Here is a 12,368-nt window from a genome sequence, read left to right as displayed (position 1 = left end):
TGTGTAGTGTAGGCTAGGCTACCATATATGTATAGATGGTACTGATTACCCTAGAGTAGGCTAGGCCATATTCGAGTTATGATTTTTTCAACAAACGATGGGTTTTTTGGAACCTAACCCCATCGTAAGTAGGGCAATACCTGTAATAAGAAGAGAGGAGGTGGAACCAATCAAGAGAGCCAAGAACATGCCAGTGATGGGGAGGAGGAGTGTGGGGCGTCAGCAAATCAGATGGATGGATATGGTGAGAAGCGATATGGGTGAGGTGGGACTGGAAGAAGCAGATGCAAGGAATAGAAATACATGGAGAAAGTTGACCCGAATGGCCGACCCTGCTATACGGTGGGATTAATAAGGTTGAAAGAAGATGTGAAATGATTTTAAACTTTGTATATTAGAATTAAACTTTGTATATTAGAATATGATTTTCAGTAAGTTTAAATAAATAATGTTACATGTTTTTGTTAAATGAAGTCAATGTGTAGTCCTAGTCTGGATGTCCATATGTACTGCCCACGCATTTTCTATATGTGCATAAGTACATGTATTCATCATGTTAAAATAAACAATGTACTTGCCATGAGCTTGCACTAAAAAATGGGGGGGGGGCAAACAATAAATGGATGCTGTACACAGTCAATGTGCGTGTGCACACTCTTGCTACAGCCCCTTGGTCTCAAGGTGCCAGTTATGAGGGATTTTACCAATAGTAATAATAATATTTAAGTAAATGCTGGGAATATTACAGTATTATAAGAGTTTAGTTAGGTACAAATATTAGTAATTATTATTATTATTATTCAAATAGAAGAAGCTTATTTATATAGAACACGGCCACAGGTTCTATTGACTTAAAATTCAAGCTTCCATGGAATATGGTGTTCAGTAGGAAGTAAGAGGAGTTAAAGGGAAATATAAAGGAAAAAAATTAATAAATTAATATAGATAAAAACGTACGACGATGCAAGGAGAATAGTATTAGGGTACAAATTTATTGCATCTTTACTTGAACTTTTGAAGTTTCGATTGCACATCATCCTCAGGGAGACTGTTCCACAGTCCACCGCTGTGAGGAATGAAGGACCTCCGGAACTGAGAAGTTCTACAATGAGGCATATTTACTGCACACTGGTGCTGCTGTTCAGCAAATCTGGTTGCTCTCGGCAGGAAAAGGGGATCAGAGATCAATTGTGAGTGTGAAAGACCTCTGTTAAAATACAACTTACGGAAAATTAACAAATGAGAGCATCCATCTATGGTCAAAGCCATAACTGCTAATGTCAGGGAACAGAAACCTATCACCATGAACAAATCTATCTGAAAAAGATAAATCTCTGGCAGAAGCAGACATCCATACCATAGAACAGCATTCTAGTAAAGGAAGGACAAATGAACTAAAACAGGTTGCACCGATTTTATCACTTATAAATATATGAGGCCTTTCGTAAAATACCTAACTTTTGTGCGGCATTTGCTGGGGTTCCAGTTGTTTCTCAAAAGTAAGATGAGTCAAAAGCTACACCTTATTCTAGGTGTAACTTTTCAGCAATCCCATTCACCTGGAGGGGAGGATGTGGAAAATCTGTATAAGATCTCCTAATCAACAGTGTTTTCGTTTTACTGGAGTTTAGCCTCATACCCCACTGGCTACACCATTCACTAATCTGCTCCATGTCAAAATTGAGACTAAGGACAGCTTTGTTTCTCTTAAGTGGAGACTTCACTACATCCAAAAAGTGTTGCACCATCGGCATACTGAACAATAACAGTGGACCAAAAACACTATTTGGAACTCCAGACACAACAGATCTTGGTTTGCTGAGGATCCCATCAAAAGCAACTCGTTGCTGTCTACCTGTAAGGAAATCTTGAAGTAAACCTACAACATATCCATCCACTTACGAAGTTTATAAATAAGTGCCTTGCAATTTAGTAAATTGAAAGCAGCACTACAATCTACCTGAATTACACTACACTCAAAACCCTTAACAAGGTTCATTACAAATCACAAGTCAAATCTAAAAGAGCATCGCAGGTACCTAACTGCTTCCTAAATGCACATTGACTATCAGCAAACAATCCTTTAGATTCCACATACTTGTATAGAAGCTTAAAAATTAGTTTTTCTGCAACTTTGGAGAGCACAGGGAGAATAGAAATTGGCCTGTAATTTCTGCAGATATGCAACTCTTTGGAACAGGCACTGTATTGCTAAGCTTACACTTATCAGCAAAGATACTACACAGACATAAAAATCTATGGAATCTACTAATCTTGGGAGACAACACACTAGAAACCTTTTTACAAAGCAAAGGGAAGAAACCAGCAGGATCTTCTCCCCATATCAAGATTATCCAGAAACTTCTTATCATTAGAGCAAAATGCAAATTTTGTAAGAATAGGTTCAGGATGACAAGTATCAGGGAGAAGAACATCCTCAGCTGATTGCTTAGCTTTAAAAGCTTGACAAAGCAGTTAAGATTTTCCTTAGGGCCAGTAACCAATCTACCACCATCTGTTAGTAATGGAAAAATTGAAGATGAGCCTGACCCAAAGATAGATGATGCCAATTTGGTCCACCACAGATGTGGCTGAGTAATTCTTTCAAGTTTCCTCTTCAAGGAATTATTGTAATTTTTCTCAGTTATATGATAAATTCTATTCACAGCATGGCAAGACTCAACAAAAATGGTGTAATTTTCATGTGAACGATTTTGTCTGTGTGTGTTGTATTTGGTCTGTTTGTCATGGTAAGCTCTTCTATATACATCATGAAACCATTGCTGGTCCAAGATTAAATGACCTTTCTATAGACATACCTTACTAAAATAGCCTTCAGAATTTTATTTAACTACTTGAAATCTGGATCTGAAATATTAAGTGGCTGACATGCTTCAATAATGCATTCCCCAATTGGCTCTAGGTTTCAGCCAGACAGTTTTTCCAACGGTGGAATTAGGAATATACTGATTGACAGATATGTCCATCTCAAAGGCGCAGTGATTGGAAGTGCCTGTATACTCGCAGACCTCAGTCTTCACAATATCTGGAACATCTGTGAATATGAGGTCTAATCTATTACCAGAAATATGTCTGGCTTCCTCAACTAGCTAGACAAAACCAGAGGATACACAGAATTCAAGAGAAGACCAGCCATACTGATCTGTGGAATTTGAACTAAGCCACTCGCTGTGCTTTGCACTGTAGTCTCCACAAATAACAAATGAAGCTTTTGAACCCTGTGACTGAGCCATACTAATCCTTTCCAAGAGACAGCCATATATAGAGTTGTCAATGTTTGGATTGCGGTAAACAGCGAACATGTATACACTGCAGAACTTACTGAAAATCTTTAAACAAAGAATTTCATGACAATTATACTCTAAGTTCTTCTGAAGATATACAGGTCGTCTGGACTCAGTGTATACAGGCATACCTTGCAAATGTTGGATGTTATGACAAATAAAATCAGGGCCATCACACCCTGGGATGAAAACTCAACCTTTGACCTGTTGCTGCTGACACGTCTCGCAGATAAAAACAACAAATTGTAGTTACAGGCATAACTCTGGAGATTAAGAAAATTTGACCTTAAGCCCCAAATATCTGAGCAAGTACTCTGTACTTTTTCTTACAGTAATGAGTACCAGGCCCAGGGTTCATCTCACTGTCTCCCAAAAGAATTAAAATTAACTACATAAAATTAGTAGCAAAACTAATACTCTCACACCAGCAGGAAAATAATAAAAATCAACAGAACAATAAACAATAATACAATCAGCAACAATGGTATTTACAAGATTTACAAAAATTACATTGAAAGTATAATTAAACCTAACGACATGTCACTGAAAAAATGCCAGAAGCAACTGGTCAATGAGGTAGAACTGGAACACCTTATAAGGAATATAAGAAACCTGCCAGGTTTGCCACAACAACTGGGGAAGGGCAGTCAGGATGGAGTTAGAAGTTATAAAAAGCTCAGAAAGAAAAGATTAGGTAATTCACCAAGCAAAAACAGGAAAGTTAGCAAAAAAAAAAAAAAAAAAAAAAAAACACACACGCCTGATTGTACCCTCAAGCACAAGGTGTCTGGGTAAACATTAACCTACCAGATACCTAACCTTTACATATAAGACCCAAGTGTATATTTTGAGCAATTTTTTGGGGGGAATATGGGGTTACATATGCCACCAAATACAGTATACTGTAATTTACAATGGTACACAAAAACAAAAATTTGCAGAGATACTTACGATACAAGCTCCCAGACTTCAAAAGGCAACATCTTCCCTTTCAACCAGTTACTGAATTCTGACACCCAATTGTACACAGTATTTACAGGACAACACACCATTACACGCTGCACTGACCGACTTGTGTTCTTGTTAGTTAGTAAGGTGTGCACATATGTGATGACCTGAAAATAACACCAGTATGAAATAAAAACACATGGAACAGCCCTACATACTGCACCTGATTTGATAAGAAGAGTACACAATCGCTGCCTGTTTGAATTAAACATTCTTGTCGCAATGTCATTTGTAATAACATCGAGCATGAGGTACTGGGGTTCCAAAAATTCGCATTAATATTGGAAATTATATTTTCTTTCTCTGATAATTCTTATCACAATGTTGTTTGTAATAACATTAAGCATGAGGTACTGGGGTTCCAAAAATTCACATATCAGAAATTATATTTTCTTTCTCTGCTAATTACAAAAAATATGTCATTTAAACTCTGATAAATTTTCTTAATCTGCCTCCTTGCCATAATAAAAAAAAAAAACCTATTACTCCTCAAGTCTCTGAACTACATGTATACTTCAATACTTTAACTGACAATACTCCATTTGATTATGAAAATAATTTACTACTAATTATTCTAAGTTTAAATCAACTAGAGGGAAAAATATCTTTCTTAGTTCATAGTGAGATGGAAGCAGAAATCCTTGTAAAATGCTGATAAAAACCACACACACCTATAAGCTGAAAAATAACCCAGAAAACCCTGATGAACTATGCCACATAAATATGAGGTCATGACCATTAACCACAATTTGCAGTTTTCACATTCTCAGCAAGTCTGGGGCTAAAGACTGTCCACAACTAGATACAATATACAGTAATACTTTGGTTCTAAAATGCCATAAAACTTATAGAACTCAGTCGGTAGCTGAACCATAAAACTTATAGAACTCAGTCGGTAGCTGAACCATCATTCCTTAAAAAAAAAAAAAAAAAAAAAATTAAAAACTATGAATTTCAAATACTTGAATACTGTACACTTGTTTGAGCATGACGGCATCACCCTCTCTCTCTCTCTCTCTCTCGTCAACCTATTTAAATATGATGGCACACCTCTGGCTAATGCATTTGGAAACAAAGAGAAAACAAAGGATTGTGGGTCAGGTGATCATATTTCACTTTCTTCCTGCTTGCAGATTGTCAGATGCCAGTATATTTTCACAAAATTTGCTAAAAACATTCTGGTGGGGCCAAAGAAAGTTGTAAGCTGTGGAACAAAATGGAGGGTTAAAAGAAACAAAACAGAGGTGAAAAAAGAAATAACTGATAAACATAAAAGTGCAACCATGTACTGGAAGTGGAGTCGATAGTAATTCACAATCTATAATCAACACAATACTAAGTTATAATATCCATCAAAAACCTGATGTTGCAAAAGGTATATAAGTGCAGTACTTACGAAGCTAAGATCACAAACAATGAAAAAAGCGTTTTTGTGAATAAAATAGTTAGTGATAGCGCTTCTGAGCCCATTACGTGTGCAGAAGCAAAGCCGTTGATATTTTGAAATGTAAACCCTCAATGAGGGCTAAAAGTGAAACTTTCAAGGCTAGTAGAAGCCCTTTTCAATATTTTAAGATGATAACTGGCATACATAGTTTTGTGGGCATGATTTTAATATCCTCAATCGTATATGCCTCATAAACAAAGCTTGAGATGGTGTTTCTTTCAAAACTTTTAATCTGCCACTGAAGAAATTATGGCTGGAGACTGTCCTTGTAAAGGACTTGGAAGGCTTGAGGATGACACCAAAGCTGAGACTAACCATATTATTGAGGATATTGTGTGTCTGGGGAGGTCTATAGGGTTGGAAGTGAGTGATGATGACCTGCATGAGAAACAAAATGCTGAACTGACCATTAAATAGTCACAAGACCTTTAAAGGGGAGAAGCAACAGACAGCAGTGGAAGAATTTTCTTCAGAGGAGGATGGGGAAAAGAAGGATGCTTTAAGTTTTGTTGTCAAGGAAATGTGTGGGAAAGGGCTGGAGCTACAAAGCTTTGAATAGAAGTACCACCCATACAAGGCTGTAGCAGACTGAGTATTAGATATGTTTCATGAGGATGCTGGGTTTCATTTCAGAAAATTTCTAAAGCATAAGCAAAAGCAAAGTATACTTGAAATGTTTGTTAAAAAAAAAAAAAAAAAAAAATGAGTCCCAGTGATTCCCAGAAAGTGTTAAGTGCTCCATAAAGGCAAAAAAAGAACAGATTTCCTAAGGTTATGACAAAATAATAACCTCTCCCATTCCTCATGATCTTATCCACTTAAACTTTAATTCTATTGTAATAAATATGTTCAATAGCTTTAATTATTGTACAGAGGGAGTTCTTGAGTTACGATGATTAATCTTGTACGAAACGATACTGATACAACATTGAAAATATTTTAAATTTTACACGATGGGAACAGGCAGCAGTGTACAATGGGTCGTGAACTTCTTGGAGTTTTAGTTTCGTATTTTTGTTTATGATACAGTAATTCACATTTCATTAAAGGGTATGTGTGTACAATACTCTGAGAGAGAGAGAGAGAATATAGTATTCTCATTTATATTTTTACTGCATTTTCTCATTGCTTTTTCAGTTTTATCAACCAAATTATAAATGCAAAAAGTCCGTTGGGTACATGCTATGCACACACTCAATTCCATGGAGTCAGTGAACTTGGTACAAACTGTTGGGTTTGTCTTGCTTACATACAAGATAAGCATTTTAAATATTCTTATGGTGATTAGAGATGAAATATTCCCTCGTTTACTGTTATGTGTGCTAATCATACTTAGAATAAATTAAACTTGTAATAAAAACAGTACAGTAAATCAAGAAAAAAAATAGTGACGTAGTTGAGAGAGAGAGAGAGAGAGAGAGAGAGAGAGAGAGAGAGAGAGAGAGAGAGAGAGAGAGAGAGAGAGAGAGAGAGAGAGAGAGAGAGAGAGAGAGAGAGAGATTACATTGGTAAAAGAAAATCAGCATGAAACAGCTGTTTTGTGATTGCAAGGAATGCTGCTGATTTTACTTTAAACATAAACTATGTTAGTTTACATTTGTATACCCGATTTACAATTATGTTAAAAATAATAATACTACTTCCATTAATACATTTGTTTCTTTTAGCAACAAAAAAAAATATATTTTCCTAATTCTTTGGGTAGTAGGCTGAATCAGCCGATTCTCAGAATCAGTTTTTCGCCAGAGGCAGTACGAATTGTTTCTTTTTATACATACTATGATGACAATATATCAATATAATAATGCAGTGTAAATGGATTCTATAAGTAAAATACGTTTCACTACCATTACCTTTATACGTTTCACTACCATTACCTTTATCTTAACACTTTTGCATCTTTATAGTTTGAGCGCCACGCCTATCGGAGATCCGAGGTGTCTGGGAGTGCTCGACAGCATGAAAAAATAATTTTTTCAAAAATTCAGCAAAAATAGAAATTTTATGCCAGCAACGTTATTTTGCTGTCCCTTTTTCTCAATGTTTATATTTTATGATGGAATAGTCAGAATAAGAGTCCCAGCCCCCTAAATACGAAAAAATTTGAGTTAACGAAAAAAAAATCTTTACTTATTTTTACATTTTCATTCGTAGCCCAAAAACTACGAAAGTCAGGTGAATTAATTTTTTTTATTGAGAAAGCCAACAAAATTCTCCAAATATTGATATATAAAACGATAAAAAACGAATATGTACAGCTGGTGAAAAAATTTATAGAAAAGAGGGTAAGAAACAGAGCGCGCTGCCCGGCATACAGTGAGAATTAGAGCTAGAAAGTTATTTTTTTTTAAGACCTCTACCTCGGTTATTTTTCAGAGGAATTACTTTGTTAATATACAAAAATGTAGAGGAAAGGTTGAGGAATACAGTGAGAGTAAAGTAAAATGGTTTTGGTAACGGCAACAGTTTCATTTTGACATTATAAGTTGATCAAAACGAAAAAAAATGTTACCGTTGTCAACATTATTGTTCGTAGCTCAAAAACTACATCAGTTAGGCAAATGAATTATTTTTTATGAGAAAGCCAACAAAATTCTCTAAATATCGACATATAAAAGAATGAAAAACGAATAAGTACAGTTGGTGAAAAAATTGATAGAAAAAGAGGGTACAAAACGATGTGTTTCCAATAATGTAATCCCACATACAAATCCCACATTTTATAAAAAATGTAAAAAAAAAAAAAAAAAAAAAAAAAAAAAAAAAAATGCAAGATACAAACCCCGCATTTTATAAAAAAAAAATATATACAAACCAATAAACAAACCCCACACTTTATGAAAAAACAAATAAGATACAAACCCATATTATAAAAAAATTATTACAAAATATTAGAAGAGAAATACTGCATGGGAAAAAATTAAGAAATATTCATAAAAACCCACCACCAGAAATTTGAATACTGTACTCACCAAATATCGTGACCCTCCTGAATTCCTATGTACAACTCCTCCCTCAGGTGAAGGACATGCCATCTGAAGGGTTGCTGCAGGAGGTGGAAGCTGCAGGAGTTAGATGTTTATCCTTGGTCTCCCTGCACCTCTTTTGGCAGGGCCTGACCCACGACTTGGTGAAGGCTTGAGTTGCTTCTGTGTGGTATCTGCAGAAGCAATTTCTTGGTGCCCTACGCAAAGGAACTCTACATGCCTTACACACCCATGATGTGTCCTTTCGTATGTCGTCTAGCAAGATGTGTTATCTCAGCTGTTTTGACTTGATGGAGGGAATCTCCTTTATATGAATGGGGCTATGTTCTCCTGGCATAAGACGCTCACAGCTCTCCAGGAAGTTGGCATGCCGGCGTGGCACACCTAATAGTTCCGGTTCAATACCAGGAACAGATGGATCAGCACCAGAGGGACCAGCAATAGAGGGACCCAGCACCAGAGGGACCAACGTCAGCAAGAGAAGAGGGCACAGAAGTACGAGGAGGAGGAGGAGGAGGAGGAACAGGAGATTCAACAGCAGCCTCAGGACTGTCAACATCAGAATCCATAGGATGGGGATCATCAGGCTCAGAATCTTTGCCAGCAGATGCAGCAGCAGCAGGAACAGGAACAGGTAGGCCATCTAATCTGTCAGCTACAGGTAGGTCAGGTAAACGAGCAAAAGAAATACCACTCAAGGGCCAGTCTTCTATGTTGAAGTTTGTAAGTGCTTCAGCAGATTCATACATGAAATCAAGAAGTTTGACTTTCTTACCTTGTGGGTAGTATTTTGCAAACACAGTGTAAGCATTCTGTATTGCCATCTGCAATAAATAGAAATGTAAACTTGTGGGTCCACTTCATTCCCTTCCTGGCCATCGAGTAGTATTTCTTCAGCTGGTCAAACAGGTCTACCCCACCCATATACTGACAGTAGGTGCCAATAATCAAAGGTCTAGACATTGTGACTGTTTCAAGATCTGTTCCAGTAGCCCGCCTTACTCGCCTCCTGTGCACAAACTCTTCTGTTTCTGCATTGCAAGCTGTAGTGATCATTGTAACGAGTCGGATGCCCTGCCAACAGATGACGAAGACGTTCCCCCTCCTACGGAAGTGCATTGCATTCCGAGGCACCCGTTGACAAGTCAAAAGTCTTTAGAAAGTTAGGTGCTCCCCTCCTTACAAGACGCAGTGTCCCTGAACAAAGAACACCATGAGAATACAACTCCTCAGCCAGTTCAATAGAGTTTTAGTAGTTGTCCATGAAAATGTGGTAACCTTTGTCAAAGAGAGGGCCCATTAGTGTGAACACAATGTCCTTTAAGGTTGAGGTACTTCCTCCATATGTCAGGAAATCAATAACATATCCGCTCTTGGCTTCACACAACATATAGAGTTTGATACCATACTTGCTAGGTTTCTGGGGGTTGTAGGTCTTGATAGACAGCCTACCCTTGTATGGCACCAAGCCCTCATCCAATGAGACATTGTGTTCTGGGGTGTAGGTGGCCCTAAATCGTGCCTTCAGGTAATCGATGACAGGTCTCACAAGGAATAATCGGTCGTTGTTACCTTGAGGGATGGCCTTTTGGTTTGCGGTATGAAAGTACCGGTGTCAAACCGGTTCCTTGACATGATCTGAGCAAAACCTGGCATTGAAAAAATTTTGCACGTCTGCCAGTACATTTGCTTCTCTGGTGCTGGAAAAATCCCCATGATAATGATGAGGCCCAGGAACAGAGCCATCTCTTGCCCCGTTACAGGCACCCAGGATCCCTTGTCCCCACGACGCATCTCGTTACACACGTAATCAGCGTACGCATTGGTTTCTGCAGCCAAGTATACCAACAGCTCTCTAGTAATAAAGAGCTGCAAAAACCCGAGAAGTGTCATAGGGGTAGGGACATTCAACCCTGGCATGCCTGTGAAAGGTGGAATCACTGGAGGCATAGGATCCTGGATCCACTCCTCACCAACACATGTTGGTTGCCTGTCATGTCCGCTCATCCTCGAAGATCCAGACTTCCTTCTCCTTCGGGAACGCTCACCTCGGGCACGACGGGGACCACCTACATCTACACCACTAGCAGCACCCTCTGCCTCGACATCAGAACCACTGCTTTCACTACTACTACTACTCCTCCTCCTGGCACGCCTACGGCCTCTTTGAACCCTTGAGGCATCACCAGAAACCAAGGCCTCATCACTCCCAGCATAACTAAGGGCACCATAAAATCCCTCAAAGCCTCCCTCATCATCACTATCACCCCTCCCAGCATCACTGCCTTCAAGAAATCCCTCAAAATCACATGAATGCCTCCCAGGATCAGCTACACCTTCCTTTGCACCTCCAGGATATAGAACAGACACAGCAGCACCCTCAAGATTTATCACTACAACACCATCATCACCAACACTCCCAGCATCACCATCTCCTCCCCCAACACTGCTCCCAGCAACTCCAACACCCCTAGCATCACCATCTCCTCCAGCACTACTCCCAGCATCTCCAACACCCCCAGTATCACCATCTCCTCCAATGCTACTCACAGCATCCCCAACACCCCCAGCATCATCATCTCCTACTCCAACACTACTCAGCATCTCCAACACCTCCAGCATCTCCCAACAAAACACCAACACCAGCAGGCCCTCTCACAAACTTACCCTTTGTCTTTGTCTTAGCATATATGCCCTTCTTACCCTTACCTTTACTCACCATACTTACACCACCTGTTGCACCACCTCGAACAGGCATACTGGTAGAAGCACCAACAGAAACCCCAACAACACCAGCTTCACCAACAGAACCCCCAACAACAGAAATACCAGCAGCATCTCTCCCCAACTTACATATTTTTTTCTTCTCCCTCTTGCCTCTTTCCCTGATGCTTACGCCACTTGTTCCCGGTACTTCACCAACACTAATGGCAGCCTCTTTGAACCCTTCTTCGTGTACCGTTAACACATTTTCCAATGCTACAACTCCTGGGGCCATTACCTCATCAACATCACTCCCCTCAATCATTTCATCAACATCAGCATCAAGCACTTCAGCATCTGAATCTTCTCCATAGGCACTCGTTTTTTTGTCTTTTTCCTTCCATTCCAGACGAAGCAGTTCCATGGCTTGCTTGGTTGGGGTCAGATTTATCCTACGAGCCTTCCAGGAAAAGTCGTAATTAAGCAGCAGCCTCCTTATCTTGGCATCCTCTGGAGATTCAGAGCCCTGCCTAAAATCCAGACGTCTCTTGTGTGATGCATTAACGCGTTTCCCACTAGCTTTACCATAAAAACTTCGCGAATGCATTATATTCTATATTGATGTCACTATATGTAAACAACTGCATGTGTTCATAGTAGCTCGCACACTTGGTCTCTGAGAGAGAAGCGTGGCTGGGATCAGCTGATTTCGTTGTGACAATTTTACTACACCAGGGATTTCCGCATGCGCAGTACAGGAACTGCTTGGCTGACGTATTGATGCCTGAGTTACATGGTCCAAGGTATGCTTTAGCCTATGGAAACCACTAATTGTCACAAAAAAAAAAAAAAAAAAAAAAAAATTTTTTTTTTTTTTTTTTTTCTAACACACGTACGGAAAATTTCTGTGAATTTTAT

The 12,368-nt window shown here is 38.8% G+C and overlaps 1 protein-coding gene across 8 annotated transcripts in view; it reads right to left on the bottom strand.

Annotated features, from left to right (window-relative positions):
- Positions 1-12,368, bottom strand: part of LOC136833991 (transcriptional regulator ATRX-like) — a 402,256-nt gene that overhangs the window by 196,440 nt on the left and 193,448 nt on the right. For all 8 annotated transcript variants that reach the window (XM_067096278.1, XM_067096295.1, XM_067096286.1 and 5 more), the window contains exon 19: positions 4,257-4,420. In XM_067096278.1, coding sequence (XP_066952379.1) covers positions 4,257-4,420 — 164 coding nt within the window. The remainder of the gene's footprint in view (positions 1-4,256; positions 4,421-12,368) is intronic.

Source organism: Macrobrachium rosenbergii, chromosome 4 (genome assembly GCF_040412425.1).
Source record: "Macrobrachium rosenbergii isolate ZJJX-2024 chromosome 4, ASM4041242v1, whole genome shotgun sequence".
In the NCBI taxonomy this organism is placed as follows: domain Eukaryota; kingdom Metazoa; phylum Arthropoda; class Malacostraca; order Decapoda; family Palaemonidae; genus Macrobrachium; species Macrobrachium rosenbergii.
This window is presented reverse-complemented; position numbering and strand designations above follow the sequence as displayed.